The sequence below is a fragment of the Cnephaeus nilssonii genome (assembly GCF_951640355.1).
Source record: "Cnephaeus nilssonii genome assembly, chromosome: X".
NCBI lineage: Eukaryota > Metazoa > Chordata > Mammalia > Chiroptera > Vespertilionidae > Cnephaeus > Cnephaeus nilssonii.
In genome coordinates, this window is record NC_137071.1 from 115,630,282 (window position 1) to 115,656,208 (window position 25,927).

The following is a 25,927-nucleotide window of genomic DNA, read 5'->3' on the forward strand; positions in this document are numbered from 1 at the left end:
TAAAAAGTGGAAATTATTAGAAGATGAAATACACCAGGACTACCTTGGGGTTGTTTTGTTTTGTTTCACTTTGCTTCCTCCACTCCCAAAATGTTTTAGGAACAATGATGTAGATGTAATTTAATCTATAGGCTGTACAGTAGAATGATTCTAAAGTGCAGTCCAATTGTGACTCTTGGTTAGATTGATGATCCTGGCTATTCATCTGCAATGAATAATTCGACTAAAGTGTCAGTTATTCTGATTGGGCAGCCATGGAGACAGACCATGCTGATGCATTTGACCAAAGGTTGAGAGGTTCTTCAAACTCTTTCTCATGATTCAGAGAAATACAAAAGTGTGAATCTGAGATAATGGGAAATAATTTGCTGGTTGACAAGTCCATGTAGTCCTGATGTATTTCATCTTCTAATAATTTCCACTTTTTAAAAGCAAGATCAATAAGGGTCATCACTCTCAAAGGTGTCATGGTGTTTTGCAACTGCAGAAAACCAAACTTTCTCCAGACAGCTTTTTCCTTCTTTTATAAAAGCTCAGACAGTATCAGTGTCAAGAAATGAGAAGGCCATTTGGAAACTGACAAAAAGTGATGCTAACAGTCTGCAATTATCAGCTTTTAGAAGCATAGGGAAATCTACATGGCACTGGCAGAACACCTGGCAGAGAGCCCTCAGTCCCGTCACTGTATCTTCTCCAAGGCTGGCCTACTACAGAAGGAATAATCATATTCTTCCTTAGAATTCTTATTGAAGAGGCCTCAGAGATAAAAATCAAACCAAGTTGTTTTTCAAATGAGCTGTAAGGCTAGAAATGTAGTAAAGCAGGGAGAACCAAAGCGTCATGTTTGGGATGGGGATAGAAGGCCTTTTGGCAAACAACTTGGTTTTTTCAGCACAGTTGAACTTTGAGAAAAGTTATTAGCACTTGATGGCAATTGTAAAAGATAGTAACAGCCATGATAGTTTTTGAGGCTCTTCCATTAAAATGGATGGAATGGAACAGAAATAGTTTACTGATCTATGTCACTAGCAACCCCTTGTATATACTGGAAAATCAAGGAAATGAAGTCAGCAAAAGACTATAAACTCTGTGAGGGAAGGATCCAGTCTATCTTGTTTAGAGCTTGCTCCCTAATGCCTAGCCTAGTGCCTAAAATGGGATAAACAGACATTCATTGGCAGAACAAAGGAAGTTAATTAAAGTAGTGTGTTCTGAACTTGGAATTGTATCAAGAATACTGTTACTGATAACAGTAGGGGATCCAAGTAATAAGCTAAAATGCTAGCCTGAAATTGTCTAGAAAATATATGTGAAATAATATGCCCCAATATACGCCAAATATTTCTTGGCAGACCCATAGCTTAGAAGGATTCTCAAATAATGGAATAAATGATCAGGTGGAAATATCTGGTGACAGAAGCAAGGGAAACATTAACAGAGCATGACTATATGATTGTGTCTAGGAGTTCATGTGGTAGCCAAGGAAGACAACATTGAGGTAGCCAGACAGGGACCAGAAGAAATACAGGCATGTTCTATCATAACAATTATAATAAAATAGCCTTTACAGACCTCTTTCTGTGTACCAGGCACTGTGCTAAGTGCTGTATGTAGATTTTTCTTGAGAAGATATTATTTTTTTATTTCTTTATTGATTAAGGTATCACATATTTGTCTTCATCCCCCCATTCCCATCCCAAACCCCTCCCCACGCATGCCCCCACCCCCCTGTTTTCCGTGACCACTGGTTAGGCTTATATGCATACATACAAGTCCTTTGGTTGATCTCTCCCCCTAACCCCCACCCTCCCCTACCCTCCCTCTGAGGTTTGACAGTCTGATCACTGCTTCCCTGTCTCCGGCTCTGTTTTTGTTCATCAGTTTATGTTGTTCATTATTTCCCCTGGATGAGTGAGATCATGTGATACTAGAAATATACTTATAAGAACCGAAAATGAGACAAGCAATAATGGTTATGCTGAGAGGCAAATGAATCAGTCTGTAGTGAGTTTCTTTCTGGGCCAACAGTTCTTTTGAGTCCCAATTTCAATGTCAAACAGTTCCTTATGTGTACATGTCAGCAATGATATTTCAGTTCTGGATGGTGGACAAATTGTGGTAATGCAGGTCGGACCCTTGAGAAGATATTATTGCTATACACAATTTCTAGAGAGGAAACTGAGGCTCAGAGAGGTTAACTGATTTCCTCCAAGAACGCAAAGCTAGCAAATAATAAATAGAATTTTGAACCCAGGAAGTCTTAACTCCAGAATCTGAGCCCCTAATGACTTTCTTCTACTACATCTGAGCCTTTGTCTAGGGAGAAAGTACATAACTTCATAGCATTCTCAAAAGGCTCTGTAAATCAAAAGAAAAAAATTTTTTAAGTATGAGAAGCAGTTTTCCAGATTGTCAGCACCATGAAGGCAAGGACTATGTCTACCCAGATCAGCACTCAGATGTTTGTCAGGTGCTTGAATGGAAGACTGTTTAAATGGATGGAGGTACTGGTGAATAGATGACATGTAAATAGGTTCTCCTGCATCATCAGGCTGGTCTTCCTTCAGCCTGCCCCCCCCAAACTGCAGCCTAAGTGATCTTTCTAAAATACAAAACTGACCATATCAGCCCCCAACTTTAAAGACCTTCACTGACTCCTCAACACCACAGTCTAAATCTAAAGTTCTTAGTAAAGCAGCCCTCCATGACTTGGGCCAGTGGTTCTCAACAAGAGACAAGTTTGCCCCTCAGGGGACATTTGGCAATATCTGGACATAATTTTGGTTGTCACAATTCAGGAGCAGATGCTACTGGCATCCAGTGAATCGCTGCTAATATTTTACCACGCACAGGACATCCCCACAACAAAAAATCATCTGGACCCAAATGGCAATAATGCCTCACTGGAGAAATTTAAACCTTGTCCCTGAAAAACATTTTAACTTTATTTGCCGCCACTACCCACCCTACTTTATTTCCCAGACCATCGTTCCTTCCTTCACTCCCATAGATTTCATGCTTCTATCCTTTTGTTCATACTTTTCCCTCAACTGAGATCAATCTTTCCACCTTGCTTCTTCTCAATACCTTTGCTTCTTCCTTCAAGATTAAGGTTACACATTCCTTTTCTAGGAGTATTTCTCCAAATCGCTTTCACTGTGTTTTTATGTCACCCTGGGCATATGCCTGCCATATTATTTAACCACATTATTTTGAAATGACCTGTTTCTGTATCTGGCTTAACTTTGAAATAATCGAGGGCAGGAACCTGTTTTATTTACCTTTATAATAGTGCCTGGCACAAAGTAGGACCCACAAAGCATTGAACTGAAAGATAACACATGAGAAAGACAAATTGCTCAACTGGTAATGAGTTTTTATCGTCTCAGCCAAAGAGAGCACCCCCTTTAGGTTGATTCAAACAAAGTAAAGGGGAGGCCAGACTTGGTGAAGACAGTGTGAAGGAATATGTTCACTCTTCTAGGTGAGAAATCAGACGACATAGAGGCTAAGAACACATATCTGACAGTGGGGATATTAATAGTTTCTTTCCATGCAAAGAGCTTGACATGTAGGAAGCACTCAGTAAACAGTAGTTACTTTCATTAAAGGCTCAGATGAGTGGGCCTGTAATTTTATAGATGTTAATGATTAGGAACAGTTCAAAGGAAGGGGTGGCAACTATTTTTATTTTTAAAATAGGTCAATTTAAAGAATATTAAGTCAACAATAGTGTGAGTATTGTACAGGTAAAGCAAAATTCATGAAGACATTAATGTGGGAAACAGAGCTGAAAGGAAACTATAGGGTATCCCAAAAAATGTATACACAATTTGAATGATGATAAAGTCAGTGTTTATTACCATAGAGTTCACTTTCAAAAATTAAAAAGAATCTACATAAATGAATAATTTTTTTGTCAACACCTGTTTTCAAACTGATAACCATTCTGGTCCAGGCATTGCTGATAATGCAAATGGAATCGCAAACATCAAGAATCATTTAGTTTGGTATTTGTACAACCTCAATTCGTCAACTGTTGCCAATTTTGTACTGTAAACTTTATCTTTTATGTATCCCCATAAAAAAGTCTAGTGGATAAATTTTCTTTGTTCAAAGCTTAGTCTGGCTTCACCCATTATTTCAAATCAGTTAAACCTGAAAAGGAGTGAAATTTGAGCTATCAGCTTTTAAAGTATGTATACATTTTGGGGGGCACACCCTGTATATTTAACTAAACTAGATTCCTTCTTGATCTAAAGGTCTATGACTTTGAAGCCATTATTAATGTTAATACCACTTATCACCCCTTAGGCACTGGGCTGAACACTTTACATCACTATCTCATTTAACCCACTCGAGAGTAACCCACTGTAAAGTAACTCTCAGAAGTTAGCTAGATTATCATTAGCCTCTTTTCCTTGTTACAGATGAGAGAACCAGAGACTCCTAGAGGAGACCTCATTTGCCTAGGGCTGTATACTAGTTAAGGAAGGACCCAGCCTTCAGACTGTTAGAGAGAGCCCAAGTGTACAAATTATAGTCTATGTCTCCATTGTGGGGTTAAGTTTATAATTGAGGGATTTTTCTACTTCAGTCTAATCAAGGGCTTATCTTTAGATATCGCTTTTACACATGGATTTTTCCCTCTAGGATTCTGCCACTTTATAAACTACTACTTAGGTCAAAATTAGCTAGATCTTTAAAGTAACCATGGAACTGGCTGACCTGCAAGTCAAGTCCCTTTAAGGCAAATTTTCGATTAGCAGAAGAAGACATAGTGCTGTCAAGGCCTGACTTCCAGAATGAGAGCTCCTTTCTGCTCAGAGTTGTTTCTTAGGGCAGGTTGTTGGGAGACGGGCATGCCCACCAGCTGGCGGCTACACTGGTGACCTTTCATGCTAGTTTAGTTTAAATACATTTTGACATTTCAAACAAATTAATGTATTTTTACAAGGTCACAAATTAGGCCAAGTGGTTTGCCTGTAGGCTAGGTCACTAGCAGAGTTTCTAGAGCTTAACTGTTGTGCCTACATCTCTTTCTGCTCCCATGGCCCAAACAGAAATGTGTATTTCTCCACAGAATCTACTTGGATACATGCCAGCAACCCTCAGGGGTTACTCTCAGCCCCACCTCAGTAGCATATAAATCTTGGGTCTCTGCAACTAATAGATGCTAATTCTGACTGCCAGTAGCTCACAGACTCCATTCCATGTTAGCTGGTGTTAAGGAAATGCCTTGGTAGGAAATAATAGTGTTTCTATTATGTGGGTCCAAAGCACCGGTTCCTTGAAAAATTACCTGGAAATGGGAGTATTTAACAGAAGGATATAAAAGGAATTGACAACCTGAGAGAGGTGAAAAGGTCCAGTTTCTGAAAAGGCAGACCCTAGACTACTAAGTAGCCACACATCTTTCATCTGAGTGGATTTCATAGACAAGCTGCCCAGCCAAATCAAATGGGAATTACAGGGATTCTGTGCAGCTGGTAGAGAAAGTGTCTCAGAAGCACAAAGGTCACTTTAGTTACAGGAAACTGCCAGAGGGTGACTTATTTGATGGAAAAGAAAACAAACAGACACAATAGCTGGTGTATTTTTGAGCTAATATTAAATAAACATGACACAAATAGTATTGACTTAAATCAGTTGAGCAAGTTGGAGAATTTAACAGATTATCTTCCAACGACCAGCCTTTATCTCAGAGGCAGCCTTGACAGCAGCGAACAGAGTCTGAAACATGTCCTTCTCTGACTCCTGCCAGGTGTGTTGTCCCTGGCCTCTGTCCTGGCCTCAGCTTTCAGACTGGGGATAATTAGAATGTCATTTCTGCCGGCTTTGTTTTTTCTGGGTCATTGACTTCAGACTCGATCAAAATAGGAGTGTTGTACTGAAATAAATACATTTCCTCTTCCTCAGGCAGCCCCTGCTTATTTCCACAGACAGCTTCTGTGCAAGCATGATGGTGTATATCGAGGTCCCAAGCGGGGTCACGTGGTGGAGGAGGAGTCGGCGCCCTCCGCAGTAGCAGGCGCTCATTCTCGCGGTGGCAGGGCACTGACGTGCAAAGCCCTCAGACAGACGTGCTGAGGAACACATCAAAGCAAACAGCTCTGGGAGCTGTTAAAGCTGGTGTTTAATGCTTATCCAATGGCCTCGGTCTGAAAGGCTCTGTAGAACATGCACAACACAAGCTCAGCTTTATACTCCATTAGCATTCAAATTCCTAGCTGCTCAGAGGCATATGGTGCCAACCAGAGAAGGCCAGCCTATGAGGAGGTTGAGGGCACACAAAGACATGGAGACAGAATGAGGTTGCTGGTTGTCTGGGAGAGACACTCTGAGACAGGGAGCAAAGAGCCCTGAGTGGTGCTACAGAGGAGGTCAAACAAAACCTTTGTCTCCTTTACAGTATCACTAGTTGTCCTCCATTAAAAGACAGAATTAGAAGGAGGGCCTTATCTCAGACTGACCTTTATCTACTTGATTCTGAGTGTAAGGCCTCTTCCATCCAGGGAAATAGTGTGCCTCAGAATGCAATGACAATCTGTATCTTGTTTTCTAACATTCAGATTCATTAAGAAAAACAAAGCTTTCCTTGGGCATTCACTCAAGACACAAAGAATAGCTACATTACTATTACTATCTTGAACAGGAAAGGGACAGATTTTTCTGCCCAGATTTTTCTTGCCTGGGCTAGGAGATGAGAAATAAAGTACAGAATAAGTTAGTGGTGGGGTGAGAGGGCATATAATACAGTTCTCTGAGATGTGCCCAGTGATAAATAGTAGCTATCAAGGAGATGTCAGGGCAGGCATTGGGCTAATTCCTGTGTCCAGAAAGGAACTAGAGTGGAGCCATGTTTGGTTGGTCTGTGGATCCCCAATGCCTACCACATGGTACAAGGTACACATACACACATCAATCCTTGTTTCTAACTCCTAAATGTGTCTCAGATCCATTTACTTCTCTCCATCCTAGTTCAGGCCAGTATCATCCCTCACCTGGACCACTGCAGGAGCCTCTAAACAAGTGGTTCTCAACCTTTCTAATGCCGCGACCCTTTAATACAGTTCTTCATGTTGTGGTGACCCCCAACCATAAAATTATTTTCGTTGCTACTTCACAACTGTAATTTTGCTACTGTTATGAATCGTAATGTAAATATCTGTGTTTTCTGATGGTCTTAGGCTCTACAGCAGCGGTTCTCAACCTGTGGGTCGCGACCCACAGGTTGAGAACCGCTAGCAGGGTCACCTAAGGGTCGCGGCATTAGAAAGGTTGAGAACCACTGCTCTAAACTATCAGCCTGCCTCCCATCTCTCCTCCTCCTCCATTTTAGTTTCAACAGAAGCCAGTGTGATCCCTCTAGTGCCTAAATATGACTATGACTATGGCACACTCCCACTTAAAGCCCTTCAGCAGTTTCCCACAGCCAGAATAAAGCTAGACATGTATATCTCTCCGTTGCCTTGTGCATTAGTTTGCTAGGGCTTCCTTAACAAAGTACCACAGACTGGGTGGCTTTAACAAAAGAAATTTATTTTCTCACAGTTTTGGAGGCTAGAAGTTTAAGACTAAAGTGTCAACAGGTTTGGTTTCTCCTGAGGCCTTTCCTCCTTGGCATGCAGAAGACCAATCTCTTACTGTGTCCGCACATGGGATTTTTTTTTCTCTGATAATACGCTGCTTCCTGACTCCTAGTCTGGGTGAAGTGCTCTCATACTCTCTCTGTTGCCTCCTTCTTCATAACATGGGCAGTAATGTCATAGTTATTTTGAATCCCCAAAGCCTATCACAAAGCTTAGCACAGAGAAAGTACTCAGGAAATATTCAATGAAAGAACTAATCAAACTGTTTCTTTGCTGAGCAAAGGGAGATATGTAGTGAACCAGGTCAATTAGAATTCCAAATCACCAATTGATGTGCTGTACGTGAATATGCCACAAGATGAATGCTAGGTCTATGCCAATGGAAGGTCCTGTCCCAAAAGGTTGCTATTAGAGTAAAATCTGGTTTCTCCAGCATTCTGTTTTCTAGAAGTCTCTATAACTTTGCTCTTCCATGCATCTACAGGACAGTGAGAGACATTTGCATATGATTGTAACACAGAGGCCCTAAAGCAGTGGTCCTCAAACCTTTGTGTGCATTACAATCACCTGGAAGGCTTGCTAAAACACAGCTGGCTGGGCCCCCAACTCAGAGGTTCTGATTCAATAGGTCTAAGTTGGAACCTGAGAATTCACATTTCTAACGAGTTCCTAGGTGATGCTGTTGTTACTGGTCCAGAGACCACACTCTGAAAAACACTGCTCTAGAGCAACAATTTTCAACCAGTGTGCTGCAATAATTTTTAAAACATGCAGTACCTGACTATTTAGTCAGGGGCACTAACCTCTTTTCCCTTACAGTGTTAAATGATAAAATGATAACAGCCAACACAGTAGCCATCTGCTGTGAATGCCCTGTCTTGAACCATAAATATGTAGGTCATATAATGGTCACGTCGCACAATAAGGTTGCATCTGATTGGTTAATTCTTGGTAGAAATCCTTATATGCAAGTATAGGCACCTAATTTTTTAAAAAGCCACTTTGGAGCAAAAAGGGTAAGTAATTACTATTATATTTTTTGTAAATCAATCAAAATTATACCTATTTTTTGTCAGATTGGCAAAATATATAATGTATTTTTGGTGTGCTGCAGAATTTTAGTAATTAGTTTATGTGTGCCATAAGATGAAAAAAGTTGAAAATCGCTGCTCTAGAGGACCCTTCTGGAATTATTGCAAAAAATATATATTATGCTTGAAATGGTATAAATGATAGATATTTTTATAGAACATTGAATTAATCATCCTCCTGCAACTTTGAAGGCAACACCAACATTGCTGAAATTCTTGAGACAAGAGCAACCAATAAGCCAGTTTTTTTCCAAGGTAAAACTGCCCCTGGAAAGATATTATAACCTAATAGTGTGTGTTCTGTTCTTTTTGCAGGTGCGGTTAGAGTGGCCAACAGACCTTGCAGTCAATCCCATGGACAATTCATTGTATGTCTTGGATAACAATATTGTGCTGCAAATTTCTGAGAACAGGCGCGTGCGGATCATTGCAGGGCGCCCCATTCACTGCCAGGTGCCAGGTATCGATCATTTCTTGGTCAGCAAGGTGGCAATTCACTCCACTTTGGAGTCAGCAAGGGCCATCAGTGTCTCCCACAGCGGCCTGCTCTTCATAGCTGAAACCGACGAGAGGAAAGTAAACCGCATTCAGCAAGTTACCACCAATGGGGAGATCTCCATCATGGCTGGTGCCCCCACTGACTGTGATTGCAAAATTGATCCCAACTGTGACTGTTTTTCAGGTATGACCTTTTTAGCAATTCACCAGCTCCCCCTCTCTGTTTTCAAAAGAAAAACATGCATCAGGAAAGTCCAAAGGAAAACCAAAGTGTTGCTTATGAACATTAATATGAGCTAGTGGAGAAAGCAGTGCATTGGGGGTCAGATAGCCTAGTATCTGATTGTTCTGCAGTTGACACACTGAGTGGCCCCAGGAAAGCCACAAAATCTTTTTACTACTTGCTTACTTCATCTGTTAAATATAGGTGTCATTTGTCTCAATTATATCACCTTCCTGGTTTGAGGATAGACTAATGTAAATACAAATCTTGATAACTCTAAGAAGTTAAGACCATTATACAAGTGTAGGACCATAATGATATTTGTACTTTGGAGAAAGAGAAACTAGGTAAAACCTACATTTAGTAATTTAGCTCAGGAAAAATATTACTTCCCCTAGGTCAGTGGTCGGCAAACTGCGGCTCACAAGCCACATGTGGCTCTTTGGCCCCTTGAGTGTGGGTCTTCCACAAAATGCCACATGCGGGTGCGCACGTACAGTGCGATTGAAACTTCATGGCCCATGCACAGAAGTCGGTTTTCAGCCTGGGTGAGTCTATTTTGAAGAAGTGGCGTTAGAACACTCAAGGGGCCAAAGAGCCGCATGTGGCTCACGAGCCGCGGTTTGCCGACCACTGCCCTAGGTGACTGCTTTCCAAATTGACAGCATGTGCTATTTGAAACCCAACGGGACTAGGAACAGACTGCTTCGGAGACACATGAGTGCAGTTAAAGCTTTACAGCAATGGAGAGGTCTCAAAACATTAATCTGCTACTTCTATTGTTGTTGTTTGTTATTTCCAAAACTTTCTCCATAATCATCAGTGCCCTTTGCTTTCAGTTGAAATAGGAGGGGGGAAAGAAGAAAGAAAAAAAGAGCCTTTCCCCCATAACATGGGATGGATATTCCAGATAGCAAACCGTCCTCAAAATGTCAATAGATACATTTGTTGCTGGGACGTGAAAATCCCTCCAAGCTGCTTGCAGCCCTAATAAACTGCTCATCCAGGCCCAAATGGTTCTCTTTTAACCTTTGCTTTTACTTGGGCTAGAGAACTCTAGAGCAACTTGGTCGATATAACTTTTGATCAATATTTCTAATGTTTTCCTGGACAGTTTTATAGTTATTTTGCTAACTTATAGTTTTAATTCAAGACAAATCTAATATCTATTCTAGTTATCAAATTTGATGTTCTGAATCATGGTTGCACTTACACACTTAGTGTACTTTGACAAATGTGACAATGGGAATTAGCTGAAGAAAGGTCCTCTAGGCACAGTAGGATTGGAAAGGTCTGAGATAGATCCTATAAGCATTGACAGGCATTAAGTCTCATGGATTTCCAGCCAAATTTTGTTGGCTGTTATTATTTGCTGTGGGGGGTTTTTGTTGTTGTGTGTGTGTGTGTGTGTTTTGTGTTTTTTTTGTTTTTTGTTTTTGTTTTTTTTTTTGTATCTTGCAGTACAATAGATACTGAACAGCAGGATTGAGGATTTCACAAAATTGGAGTTACTGAGATAATTACATCTTACTGTTTATCTTCATTGGTACTGACTCAAAAATTTTGAATAATGGGTTTCAAATTTGTCAAGGAGGACATGCAGAGAATGCTGGCTAACTGTTCCCTTTCAAATTATTCTTGATGCACAGTGATTTCTATATACTGTTTTTTCATACAAATGCTTATGATGACAATTATTAAAATCAGGGTCTTTCTCCCACAGGTGATGGTGGCTATGCCAAAGATGCAAAGATGAAAGCCCCTTCCTCTTTAGCAGTGTCGCCTGATGGCACCCTCTATGTGGCTGACCTTGGGAACGTTCGAATTCGAACCATTAGTAGGAACCAAGCCCACCTGAATGACATGAACCTTTATGAGATTGCTTCACCTGCTGATCAGGAACTCTACCAGTTCACCGTCAATGGAACCCACCTGCACACCTTGAACTTGATAACAAGGGACTATGTGTATAATTTCACCTACAATGCTGAAGGTGACTTGGGCGCCATTACCAGTAGCAACGGCAACTCTGTGCATATTCGCAGGGATGCAGGCGGGATGCCCCTTTGGCTTGTAGTGCCTGGCGGGCAGGTGTACTGGCTGACCATAAGCAGCAATGGAGTCCTGAAAAGAGTATCAGCCCAAGGCTATAACCTGGCCTTGATGACCTATCCAGGAAACACTGGGCTTCTGGCTACCAAAAGTAATGAAAATGGATGGACAACCGTTTATGAGTAAGTTTCTAATTCTCAGCATAGGCTTTGTCAGGTTTTTGTTTGAAGTCATATTATAGTAGGAAAATGGTTTAGTGTTTGCTGGTTGTTACATGCTAGTTTCTCCTAACACAATAAAAAATAAAAAGTCAGGGAGGAAATTTAACCCAATTCCTGGGGTTTGGACCCATTTCTCCAGAGCAGTTTTGCAGAGCATAATAATAAAAACATAGACCAAATGAAGAATCAAGGGTGGCACTGCAGGAAACAGGAATAATGTAGAAGTCCATGTACTCAAGAAATTTACAGCATAGCTTAGACAAGAAGATAACATTTTATTTAAATAACTAAACTAGAGAAATGTTCAAAAGCAGCAAAGAGGCAGTGTGGTTTAACTAGTATTCCTTGATCCCTGTGGGGTTTAATGAATGAATAAATGAATGTGTGCCCAACCTAGCCAAGCCCAGCCCAACTGTGGGAGGTGAGTGGGAAGTTAGAACATAAGAAGTGGATCCTGGGTAGCAAGTGTGAAATGATGTTGAGGCAAGTGCAGAATGGGAGAGGCTGCACTTCATTGGCTACTTCTGTGAAATGTGGAGCCAATGCTCCTGTGCAGGGTTGGGCTTCCCCCTTTCCCTGCATTAGTCAAATAACCCGACACATGTCAGCATTCATAGACTGGATCTGTGATAACTTTGTTTAACAAGGCATTAACACAAGATGTGTCTGACAGCGAGCTACAAGGAGGTGTCATGACACAGAAATAGAGACCATTGTCCTTGCCTTTTAAAGCATGGACAACCTTGTTTGCAAGTCAACACATTCAGAAAGCTAGTCTGCCAGCACTCAGCAAGCATCTTTCCCACAAAGGGAACTGCTGAATTTTTAAGCAATTTCCTGAGTGAAGATCATCCATGGAATCTGAACCTCTGGGTCTGAAATGGCATTAATGCGAAGAATGTGACCAGTGGAGATATTAAGCATAAGGGGTTCCAAGCGTGACTATTCTGTGAGGATATAAAGAATATGAATAGAATGTGTCCAGACCCAGGAAACCCCCCTAAGGAAAGGGACAAAACAATTGGCCTTCAAGTTTTGGCTCATTTCCCAAAGAACTGCCACTTATACAAAAGAGCTGGACAACTATTTTAGTTTCACTTAGAAAAATGTATTCAGTTGTTTCTGTTGCAAGTCTTCCTGTATTTTTTGAGATTTTTCTCTTACATCTTAATAACAGTAATAAAAGCCACTATTCACTGAAGCTTTACTATATGTCAGGTACTGGGGTAGGTGAATTACATACACTATTATTTTTATGATCCCCAAAAAACATCATGGGATAGGTGCTTCTAGTATGCCTGTTTTATGGATGATGAAACTGAGGCACAGAATGGTTAACTTGTCCTGATTCTCACAAATGTCCAGCATTCAAACTCCGACAGTCTGACTCATTTTTAAATACCTTAAGAAAGATGAAGTTTTTAGTGAGATTATCCTTTTTACTATTGTTATTATTGTTGTTATTATTTCTTTAATCCTCACACAAGGACATGTTTTACTGATTCTAGAGAGAGGGGAAGGGAGGGAGGGAAGAAGGGAGTAAGAAACATTGATGTGAGAAACATCCATCGGCTGCCTCCCATACATGCCCTGACTAGGGATCAAACCCCCAACCTAGGCGTGTGCCCTGACTGGGAATCGAACCAGCAACCCTTCTGTGCACAGGACAATGCTCCAACCAACTAAGCCACACCAGCCAGGGCAAGAATATATTTTTTTTAATTTATTTATGCGAGATCACACTGCAACTGAAATTAGACAAACTATTTTTGAAACCTAATGATTAAATCTAGTCAAGCAATAAGAAATGGCTGGGGGGGGGGAAGAGAGGGGGTAAGAGATCAACCAAAGGATGCATGTATATAAGCATAACCAATGGACACAGACACTAGGAAGGTGAGGGCATGTGCTGAGGGATGGGGATGGCCGGAAAGAAGTCAATGGGAGAAAAAGGAGACATATGTAATAGTCTATGTAATACTTTAAACAACAAAGAATCTAAAAAAAAAGAAATGGTTTAAGTCCCAACTAGTTTTCAAAATAACCAGATCAGTCATTCATTTATTTATCAAACCATCACATTATACGCTTTAAATATATACCATTTTAGCCCTTGCCAGTGTTTCAGTGGTTAGAGCATTGATCCACATGCCAAACAGTCTCGGGTTCGATTCCCGGTCAAGGGAACTTACCTGGGTTACAGGTTCCATCCCTGGCCCCAGTTGGGGCACATGTGGGAGGCAGCCAATATATGTGTCTCTCTCAAATCAATGTTTCTCTCTCTCTAAAAAATCAATGGAAAAGCCTCACCAGTGTTGAACATAGACCCATGCACCAAGAAGTGCTCTGTTCGATTCCCGGTGAGGTCACATGCCCAGGGTTGCAGGCTCAATACTCAGTAGGGGGCGTGCAGGAGGCAGCCCATCAATGTTAATGTTTCTATCTCATCAATGTTTCTATCTCTCTCTCCCTCTCCCTTTCTCTATCTCTAAATAAAAACACATTTTTTAAAAAATCAATGGGAAAAAATATCCTTGAGTGAGGATTAATAATTTTATTTGTCAATTATACCTCAATAAAGCTAGAGGGGAAAAACACAAAGCAACCCATTTGTGGGTTCATTTATTTGTTCAATAAATATTTCCTGAGCACCTACCCGTGCCAGGCATTGTTCTGGTGTCTGTAATACAGACATGAATAAACCAGATAAAAATCTCTACCTTCATAGAGCTTAAGTTGTACTAGAGAGAGACAAGTGAAATGTACAAAACTTCAGATGGTGTAAGTTCTAGGGAGAAAATAAAGCAGGGTAAGGGAGATTAAGAATATGAGGCAGGCCCTGGCTGGTGTTGCATGGGCCTGCACACTGAAGAGCTGAGGGCTCGATTCCTGGTCAAGGGCACGTACCTGGGTTGCAGATTTGATCCCCGGTCCCAGTCAGGGCACATGCGGGAGGCAATCAATTGATGTGTCTCTTTCACATGGCTCACTCTCTCTCCCTCCCCCGCCCCTCTTTCTCTCCTCCACCCCCACTTCTTCCCACCCTTCCACTCTCCCTAAAAATCAATGGGGAAAATATCCTTTATCCTTGGGTGAGGATTGGCAACAAAGAAAAAAGAATATGGGGCAGAAGGGTTTTTATTTCAAGTTGGGCGGTCAGAGAAAGCCTAACTAAAAAGGTAACATTTGAGTACAGTAGTTCCCTTTATCCCTGGTTTTCTGTCAATAGTTTCCGTTATCTGTGGTCAACCATGGTCTGAAAATATTAAATGGAAAATTACATAAGTAAGTCACAATTTTTAATTGTGTGCTGTTCTGAGTAGTGTGATGAAATCTCATGCCCTGCCACTCCTTCCCACCTGGGACATGAATCATTTTTTGTCCAGCATATCCATGCTATAGACACTCCTCGCCATTGGTCACTTAGTAGCCTACTCATTTATCAGATTAACTGTCAAGATATGGGTATCTCAGTGCTTGTGTTTAAGTAACCCTTATTTTACTTAATAATGACCCCAAAGCCCAGGAGTAGCGATGCTGGCAACTCACATATGCCAAAGAGAAGCTGTAAAGTACTTGCTTCCTTTAAGTGAAAAGGTGAAAGTTCTCGAGTTAATAAGGAAAGGGGAAAAGGCATGCTGAGGTTGCTAAGATCTATGGTAAGAACAAATGTTCTATCCATTAAATTGTGAAGAAGGAAAAAAAATTTGTGCTCATTTTGCTGTCGTATCTCAAACTGCAAAAGTTATGGCCACAGTGCGTGGCAAATGCTTAATTAAGATGGAGAAGCCATTCAATTTGTGGTTGGAAAACATGAACAGAGAGAGATCACATTCACAGAACTTTTATTACAGTTTATTGTTATATGTTCTATTTTATTATTAGTTATTGTTGTTAATCTCTTACTGTGCCTAATTTATAAATTAAACTTTATCATAAGTATGTACTATGTATAGGGGGGAAAACAGTATTAAAAAAGGGTTTGATACTGGCTGTGGTTTCAGGCATCCATTGAGGATCTTGGAACATGTCCCATGTGGATAAGGGAGGACTACTATACATAAATACCTGTAGGAGGTGAGGGAGTGAGCCATGAGGATATCTGGGGGAAGGAAGAGAGAGAAAATTCCAGGCAGTGGGAACAGCAAGTGCCAAGGCCCTGCAGCAGGAACAAACCTGATGTGTTCAAGAAATAGTAAGGCAGCCACTGTGACTGGAGTGGAGTAAAGAGTAATGGGAAGATGAAACCTATGAAGTAACAGGGCTACTTCAGGTAGAGCTTTATAGGTCTCTGTAAAGACTTTGACTTTTATTCTGAGTAAGAGGTGGAACCACTGGAGAGTTTTGACTAAAGGAGTGACACAATCTGGCTTATATCTTTAAAGAATCATTCTGTATTGAAAACAGATTGTATGGTGGAAGCAGAGAGGATTTGCAATAATCCAGGCATAAGATGGTGACTTAGATCAGGGAGTGAAGGCAGTAAGAAGTTATAAATTCCTAAATATATTTTGACAGATCTGTCAGGATAGATCTGACATTGGATGTGGGTATGGGAGAAAGAATGGTCAGATATCTTCAAAGTTCTTTGGCCTGAATAACTGGAAGTTGGAATTTTCATTTACCAAGATTGGGGGGACTATGCAAAGAGTACATTATACCAGGTGGGAGATCAGGAGTTCAGTTTTGGATGTGATCAGTTTGGTTAGACATCCAAGTGAAAATAGAACCATACACACGCCGGCACACATGCCAACTGGGAATGGAACCTGCAATCTGGATATGTGCCCTGACCCAGAATCGAACCCATGACCTTCCAGTGTATGAGACAATGCTCCAACCAACTGAGCCACGCCAGCCAGGGCAAACCACTGCCCCTTCTTACCTGCATATAGAGAAATGAGCAGTTTCCAACCTGCATAATGTAACTCATTCTTCTTTTGGTCTGCTCTGCACAAAATCTGCCTTTCACTTTTATCCTCAATGTGTTAGCCAGCTGTGAACACTCTTTCAAGTGTTTCCTTGTCCTTTGGAAGTTGGGGACCACAGAATAGGACCTACTATTCTAATCAGGATTAGAGCCACCCTGACATAGTAGAAGGTGGCCTTGCCACTACCACCAGGCCCTCCTAAAAGAAGTTCAGCTTTTCCCTGAGATGAGAGGGAGGCTGGCTGCCTTCTGTGGCCAAAGGGGACAAATGGTTTGCCAAGGTGGAAATAGAATTTCTGTTCTGAGATGAGACACAGAAAAAGATAAAGAGAAACAGAAGCAAAATTTGGCAGGATGGAGGGCAGCTACGGAAAGGTAGCTAAAGCAGTAATCCATTCAACTTTCCATGATCCGAAGCGATGGAGAGGAGAAATGACACAGACGACCGTGAACACTGCATAATCCACATTGGATTTTAAAATGCATCTTGTGCAGTGGTAGAATGGGGGCTTCTCTTGTGTAGTGTGATGTTGTTTAAATAGTCCATTGATTTTCATAATTTCGTTTGACTTGGACCAGGATCAAAATTGCACACCCCAAAGTATTAGTACGTGATGCTTGACTGCCCCTAAATGTTCTGAGTGTCAGGGGAAAAGCTGACCAGAGAGAAACTGCTAATAGGGAGGTGACTGTCAAGGCAGGAATATTGGCTGAAGGAGACAAGGGTTCTGGCCCGAGGGGCTGCCGGGCTCCTAATTGCAATGACCCTGCCACAGCTGAAGCCTGAGGGAGGGGCCCAGCTACTCATATGGCAGGCAAGCCTTGTTTGCCCCTGAAGCTGCAAGAGTAGCCAGGATGCCCTTGCTTGTTTCCTAAGCAGTGCCCTGGCAAAGGCATCTGCTATACTAAACTGAAAAGGTCCCAGACCGAGGCCAAAAGCGTCAGTTGCAGCGCTGCTGCTGGTCCCAACTGAGCTGACAGTTCCTCAGGCCCTTGCCCTTTGTGGGAGCCCAACACTCAAAAGAGACTGTGCATTTACATGATCCCTTAACCCCTGGTCTTCTGTTCTCTCTGTTTCTGAACTTTGTTGGCATATCCCCCACCCCCCAAAAAAATAATGCCATTCACTGACAACTTGGAAAAGCCTTCATTATAGCTCTAGACTATTTTACAAATGCTCAGTTTTATGGACGATGGCTGATGAGGGATTCTCCCTCCTCTATGATAAGATTAAAAAGGGGCTGGGGAGGGGGATAAGGTAAACAAGCCATGTCTCTGGATGAGATATTTGCCTAGGCATAGGATGTGAGTCCCATGCAGAACTGGTTATGTAAATGAATAGTCCAAACACATCAGAATGTTTCCAATGCTTTCTAGAATATCAGAGTAGGGAGGGGACTAAGGCACCATGTGGTCCAGCCCCTTGCCTCCTGGTGGGCAAAGGATTTCTATTAAGTAAGGCAAACATAGAGTGGCCAACTGTTCCTTACAATCTCCAGAGACAGACAACACCTTTGCACAGTCACCTCTCGTTGTGCTTTATGCCCTTGGTAAGGAGCAAGAATGGGCAGACAGAATTGTTGTGGGTCATGCTAGGGAAAATTGCAATAGAGACAGGGAGTGAACAGGAGGAAGAGAGGCTGCTGGCCAAAAAACCTTTCAGAGGCTGGTGGGGAAGATTAGCTGTGTGGCACAGAGCATCTATGAAAGTTGAACCTGGCCTCTCAACACCACCATAGATGGTTCTATCTATTCTCTAACCACACTGACTCTCATATCCACCCCATCTTCTCCATTTCCACTAGCAGCCTCTTTTATTGCACTTATTCAACAAGTATAGTGCCTATCTTCTCTGTGCCAGGCCTGAGAATACAGAGATGAATGAGACACTGTACCCTCCCTCTAAAAATTTGAAAGTTTATAAAGAAAAACAAGTCCCAATAATGGGCTATCACAATATATTTAATAAAGGCAAAAATAAAAATCTACCATCTTCTCTTACACAGACTGAGGCTGCAGCCTCCCAACAGGCTTCCTACTTCATAGCTCCCCTTTCAAGATTCACTGCCACCAAAGCACTGCTTGAATCATCCTGTTCTCCCCCTGAAAATCTCTCTATTGTCTACTAACTACCTGATTTCCTCCAGAATCTGGTACTCTGATTCCAACATGCCTTTCCAGCCTTATCCCCCACTTCCCTCCTAGAGGAATGTTGTGCTTCTGCTACCCCGTCCCTTCAATGGACATGCCACCCACCTGTGTGCTTTACTTCATGTCATCACCTCTGGAATGCCTTCCTCCCTCCCCAGTCTCTACTTAGCAAGGGATTGAGCTCTACCTCCCTTCCAGGATTCAGATACCACTTCCTTCTCCTATTCTTCTTAGCCCAATGCCTTGTTTACAGAAGTACACGGCAATATTCTGGCATTAGAATGAGTTGTGTGTATCTTATCCACCACAAATGAAGATAGAAGGGCATTATTGACTTGGAGCTGAATCATAGGAAGCCAAATGAAGTTATTTGTGAGGAAAGGGAACCCAGTATTTCTGAAAGAATGCTTATGAGATTGCTCAGGTTTCTGGCATGAGGGGATAAAGAAGGTCCGTTTCCATTTTAAAAAATAAGTAATGAATTTTTCTTCTGTAATATTCAATATTTTCCTAAAAGCAAAGGTGAAGGAGCTTCTAGTTTTTCCTCTGCATTGTTTAGCTCTGGCTTCAATTGTCCTCAAGGAAAAGGACAGGCTATCCCTTATGAGAAAATATCAGACCCAATATACTTTTCATAATATATAAATATCATCTCCCCAACTAAACTATATGCGCCTTAAGGACAAGAATGAGTTCTGAATTTTCTTTACAGATTATTTTGCTTCATGGGGACATGTGTATGCATGCACACAGTGGAACTCTCTAAAATTAGGACAGAAAGGGACAATTTGATGGCATCTCCTCTTACCAAACCCACTTCTGATACCTATGAAGGCATGGTCATTGCCTGATGGCACAATTTACTAACCAGAATTTTTAGGCCTGGTTAAGTGAGTGCAACTCCCTACTGGGGAAGAGTAGCAGGTAGCTACCATGTTGCATCCCGAGGGGATCAGTGGCAGCATATTGGCTTGTATTTACTCTCTGCACCAAAGGATGCAAGCACCAAAGGGAAACACACAGCATAAGAGATTTTGATTAAACTTGTTTCTTAGACATTCCATCTGGAAACACGCATTCCCCTGTCATGGGGTGGGGGTACCTCAAGCAAGCCATAGGAAATCAAAGACTCCCATTATTTCTTATCTACTTTTGAGCAATCTTTCCAAAGTTGTGGGATCTGCCTGTCACTTTTACTTTGGAAGTAACCCCACAGAAAAGAGGTGGGTCTGTATGTTTTGACCGGGGGCCATATAAATGATTGAGCATATGAGAGACACCATACTGCAGATACCAGCAAATGCAATTACTTTGACTGTGACTAGCAGAATTGGGGCACGTGAGTGTGTTGAGGAATAGATGGCTTTGGGTTTTTTATTTGTTTTCCTTTCGTTTTATTGTGATATAATTGACATACAGTATTGTATAATTTTCAGGCATACAGCATTACTTGACTTACATTTATTATTAAATGACTACCACAATAAGTTTAGCTAACATTCATCATCTTATACAGATACAAAAAAAAGAAAGAACAGAAAACAAAATGATTTTGGTTCCTCCTGATGAAAACTTTTAGGATTTACTCTCTTAGCAACTTTCATATATATACTATACAGTCATCATGTTGTACATTACATCCCCATGACTTATTTATCTTTTTTGTAATCCTTACCCTAGGATATATTGTTATTGATTTTAAGAGAGAGAGAGAGAGGTCAGAGAAATATCAATCGGTTGCCTCCCTCACGTGCCCCAAATGGGGATTGAACCCAAAACCTGGGTATGTGCCCTGACTGGCAATCAAACCTGCCACCTTTTGGTGTACAGGACGATGCTCCAACTAACTGGGCTACCCGGCCAGGGCACGACTTATTTATCTTATAACTGGAAGTTTGCTCCTTTCACCACCTTCTTCCATTTCCCCCAGCCCCCGCCTCTAGTCACTACAAATCTGCTCTCTTTTTCTAAGTTTGGTGTGTACATATTTTTTGATTTGGGGGTATTTTTTAGATTCCACATATAACTTAGATCATACAGTATTTTTTCCTTTTCTGTCTAACTTATTTCAGTTAACAGAATGCCCTCAAGGCAGCGTAGTTTGTTTACAATAGAGTTAAAGTCAAATGTGCACTTTCAAATAAGGATGCTTATCCAGCCACAGCAATGAAATCAAGTAATATAACTTTTTAGGTCCCCAGTGACTTGGCAGGACTGTGGAAATTCTACCTGATCCTCACACCATTGCCTCCCTCACCAGAAAAGGGTCAGGCAGCAGCCTCCCAGCTAGATCTCTCCGAGTAATTACAGTTTTACCCAGGAGTATTTAGCTTTCCTTTCCGAATATACTCCTATCAATTTGGAGGGTGGGCATGGAAACAGAATATGTAGGAATGTGGCTGTGCTCTTGAAAATAAGCTTTAAAATGTATAATCTCAGGCAAAGAGCACCTGTGACTGAGCTTAAAAGGTGTTTGGGGCAGAGGGGGGAATCCAGATTTATCCACAGGCCACTGCCAAGGTCTATTGGGGTGTTTGGCCTTTGCACTTTTGCTCATGGATGACTCAGTTGGCATCTGATCTTAACCCTGAGGAGTGAACCCAACCACAGCCCTCACTTTTAGATTAAATCTCGCTTTAAAACAAGGGGCTGAGTGACTGGGAAACGGCCCCAAGCTGCAAAGCCCAGTGGGAACCTGCATGTATAGCATCTTAAGTCAAATTTCCTGGAGAAATGATGAAGAGTGACCTTGCTGAAGGTGAGGGAACCCCTTAGAAATCAGGAAAGGTGCTGACAATGGTTGTGAAACAGAAGAACTGCTTGAGTAATCCAGGTGGCGAGGCCATAGTCTCCCTCACGAGGCAGGCCTGCAGCAGCTCCCTTCTATCTGCTGCCTCCAAACTCCTCCCTCAAAGGAAAAGCAGCTCAGTGCCTTGGGAGAATCAAGGCTGGACATCATTTTCTTATCCTAGAAGGAAGGCCAGACAGACAATATTTGGCTGTGCTAGGTGTTCAAGCTCTTCCATGCCACTTTCTCATCAAGAACTTGCTTCTTGCAGCCACAGAGCCCTAAAGCAGACCATGGGCAAACAGGCTGAGCAGGCCCAGCCAGCTTGGCTCAGTGGTTGAGCATAGATCTATGAACCAGGAGATCACAGTTCGATTCCTGGTCAGGGCACATGCCCAGGTTGCAGGCTCATTCCCTGGTATTGGTTGTGCAAGAGGCAGCTGATCAATGATTCTCTCTCATCATTAATGTTTCTATCGCTCTCTCCCTTTCCCTTCCTCTCTGAAATCAATAAAAATATATTTTAAAAAATAAAGCTGAACAGGCAGGATGATTTTGCCATTAACCCCAGGCACAAGCAGCACCTTTTGGTCTTTCCTTGATAATGTGGCCTTAGCTGTATAGCAGCAAGACACCAACCACCGTTTTGTCTGAAATCCATTTAAATAAAGGGCACATCCAATTAAACCAACTAGGGCTTCACATATCTATGATGTCAAATGACCTATTTGATTATTTTTATTTTCATACATGACTAGGTTTTGTTTTTTTAATTTTAGAGAGAGGAAGAAGAGAGAGAAACATCGATGCAAGAGAGAAACACTAACCAGTTGCTTCTTGCATGTGCCCCAACTAGGGATCAAACCTGCCACCTTTTGGTGCACAGGATGACGCTGAACCAACTGAGCCATACCAGCCAGTTACATGACTGTTTTAACTGATAGGGTGTGTATGTGTGGCATTGTGTATACCCTCAAGTTCAGATCTATCTGATAAAATAAGGTCCAGCCCCTTTTCCCAAACCTATCAAAAACTAGTCTAGGTGTTAAAATTTGAGCAACTATCTAATCTGAGTTCCTGCAACCTAGTGTATTAACACTGAATCACTATATCCTTTTGCATAATGGTTGGGGGATGAGGTAGCAGAACCAGACTCCACCATTGTGTCCAGACTATATCCTGTTCACTTTGGGTAAAAAGAATATAATTGTTTAACATTATAAAAGTGCTTAAATATTTTGTAATTTGCAGCTTGAAAAGAAAACAGTAATGGGTTTCCAAGTGCATGCCTTTACTTTTAATGAAGTGTTTATTTTTCATGGTTCTATTGGCAATAAAAGAACAGCTCCACATCAAAAGCCTTCAGGGAAGCAGTTTTCATTTGGAGGACAGTGAGATTGCCAATAATTCTGATGGTGTGTGTGTGTGTGTGTGTGTGTGTGTGTGTGTGTTGTTGTTGTTGTTGTTGTTGTTGTTTTTAAGTAAACTCACTAGACTATATTTCTAGATATAGGTTATTGCCTATTGTGCCAGGTAATTTTTTTTCTCCTACTCATATAAGCAAATTACAACATGTGCTATACTCTAAAAAGCTAAAAAAAATTAAGTGACACTGAGATCAAGGGGCTCCATAATGTTCTAATGAACATGCTTCCATTATCTTCTGTGCTTGTTCATTTTGTGGGAAGAATGATTCATTCATTTCCAACTTGGCAACTTAAACGGCAGCAAATAAAATTTTCCTATCACAATGCAGTCAGTTTATTGGCATTCTCAGGCTTTGGGCCCTCGTTTGTGCCTCTGTTTCCTTTGCCAACAGCACCCTCTGCTGGGTTCTGTCATCTATCACATCTAATGGGATCAACCCAAATCGCAAAAGGGAAGCTGCCCTGCAACATTACACACCGTGGGGCATGATTCATAAATCAGTTTTCCACCCTGGTGATTCATTACCAGATATATTTTTTCTGTAAAACAGCACAGTTCAAGGAAGTCATCAAGAATTCAGAAGCTGCAAAAATAACTTTGTTTGATTAATCATCTCTCTGACCTTTTTCTTCTTATTGAACAAGGTTAATAATACTTGTTATCACTCAAAGTTAAACTGCCAAGTGATTTTTATTTTGCAAAGGCCTGTTATCACTGCCAAGAGGCTTCAAAGTTGGCATTGGTTCCATTCCTCAGGTATGACCCCGAGGGACATCTGACCAATGCAACATTTCCCACTGGAGAAGTCAGCAGCTTCCACAGTGACCTGGAGAAGCTGACAAAAGTGGAGCTGGATACTTCCAACCGTGAAAATGTCCTCATGTCAACCAACTTGACAGCAACTACTACCATCTATATTTTAAAACAAGGTATGACTATTTCTCACTTCGCCTGACTGTAATAGCACCTATCTTAACTTCTACCCTTCTAATACATAGAATTCACTTCTGTCTGAGAAGATGGCATTGTCTCCCTATTTTTCAGCTCTGGAAGCTGAAACCCGGACAAAATCACCCTTTTCACAGATTCACATAGCAGCCTTGAGCCACATCTCTGTGGGAGTCAGGAGTTTACATCCTTGCCAAATCCTCTCTTCCGTCAAGTCATTTCGCAGCACCCAGCAGTGCATAAAGCTCTTTCGGGCATGGAAGGGGTTATAGTAAAGAAATGTAGTCTGTGTCACATCTGATATTAGCATTCAAGATCCATGCTGACATGGGGGAATAAAAAGGATGAATTAGGATAAACACATACACACCGAGCAAGAATATAAGAGAAATGGGAGAATTAAAAGCTCATTCTGTTTAAAGGGAGGGAGGGGAGAAGGAAAGGAAGGAGGTTGGACTTGGAAGGAATGTGTTGGAAGCTAAAGGGGAAATGGATACACAAACTATTTCCCTCTGTCCAGTCATTAAGGACTAATTTGGTTGTTAGGCCAGACACAGAACTGTTCAACTTTCAGATACACTCAAAAGGGATTAGTGGCAACCTTTGTCAGTGTTGTTTTGTTAGGTACAGCAACTGTGCGGGTGTCCCCAGGCAGTAAGGATGCTAAGTTGAACTTGATACTCTTCTCATGCTAGCTCCCAGCATATCAAACTGTGGAGGCCGATCTATCAAGTCAGAAAGGGAGTTTGTGAGGGAATTCTTTAAAAATGAGACAGGAAAAATAAAAACAGCCTGTAGTATTAGGCAGGAGTCTTTTATCCAAGGAACAAACTACCCCAGCTGTGAAAATAACAAGACCCAAATGGACAGAGGGCACATCTGCCTGTCAGAGTGGTTGTCTAGCCCAGAAGGCAGTTGGGTCCACAGTGTCCCACCTGCTCATCCCTTCCCAGACTTGCCTCCTAAAGCTAAGCTTGTCTTTCCTCTGCTTCCTATGCTTCCCTTTCGTCTCCCTCTCCCTCTCCCTCCTTTGTTCTTCTGCCTACAGAAAATACTCAAAGTACATATCGGGTGAGTCCAGATGGCTCTCTACGTGTCACCTTTGCCAGCGGGATGGAGATCAGCCTCAGCTCAGAGCCTCACATCCTGGCCGGGGCGGTCAACCCCACCCTGGGCAAATGCAACATCTCACTGCCCGGAGAGCACAATGCAAACCTCATTGAGTGGCGGCAGCGGAAGGAGCAAAACAAAGGCAACGTTTCAGCTTTTGAAAGGAGACTGAGGGTAAGTCTTGACCTTATACAAGATATAGAACTTTCTCTTTATGTTTGAAAACTGCAGAGCCTTCCTAATCTGAAGTCCTATTTCTCCAAAGCTCATGTAGGTGACTGACTTATATGAAGTACTGATTCAAGAGGGGTTGCTAATGGCTGATAATGGTTTGGGATTCTTAAATGAACATCCTAATAGGAGCTTTCCTTGTCATTAGCCAGCTAAAGTGCTTTAATAGTAGCAATTTCAGGCACCAAGAAAGACTGGGTGGAGAAATGTGTTTCATCAGGTGGCTCTCCAAAATCCCTCACGGCATGCCCTGGAGATGGTTGTCAGGCCCATAAAGTTGACCCAGTTCCCATTTTGTGTGGTTTGTACTTTATTTGGAAAGACCAGGCAGGTACACACAGAAGGATGAGAGACACAAGGCGACATTTGGACAAAGGCAAGATAAAAGGAAAAGTCAGTGAATGATACCACTGCCATGAATACAGACATATGAAGAGCCAAAGGGGTAAAGGACTAATACTGAGGTTGGGTGAGTTGTGCTCAGAGAGAGCTGCCTGGAGGAAATGAAAGATTTGGGAGTTTTTGAGTCCTTACCAAGCACAGTTCACCACTGTTAACCAGAGCTCTCTCAGTCCCACTTGCCTTTCTGCAGAGCATAAAGCCTACAAACAACACAGAACTGTCTGCCTGTCCCTTCTGAAACACCAATGTTAGGATGATGTGA

At 41.8% G+C, this 25,927-nt stretch overlaps 1 protein-coding gene across 3 annotated transcripts in view; it reads left to right on the forward strand.

Moving 5' to 3' along the window:
* Positions 1–25,927, forward strand: part of TENM1 (teneurin transmembrane protein 1) — a gene marked incomplete at its 5' end in the record, with an annotated part of 652,563 nt that overhangs the window by 605,473 nt on the left and 21,163 nt on the right. For all 3 annotated transcript variants that reach the window (XM_079765170.1, XM_079765171.1, XM_079765172.1), the window contains 4 exons: positions 8,999–9,365; positions 11,128–11,638; positions 23,731–23,903; positions 24,971–25,206. In XM_079765170.1, the coding sequence (XP_079621296.1) occupies positions 8,999–9,365; positions 11,128–11,638; positions 23,731–23,903; positions 24,971–25,206 (1,287 nt within the window). The remainder of the gene's footprint in view (positions 1–8,998; positions 9,366–11,127; positions 11,639–23,730; positions 23,904–24,970; positions 25,207–25,927) is intronic.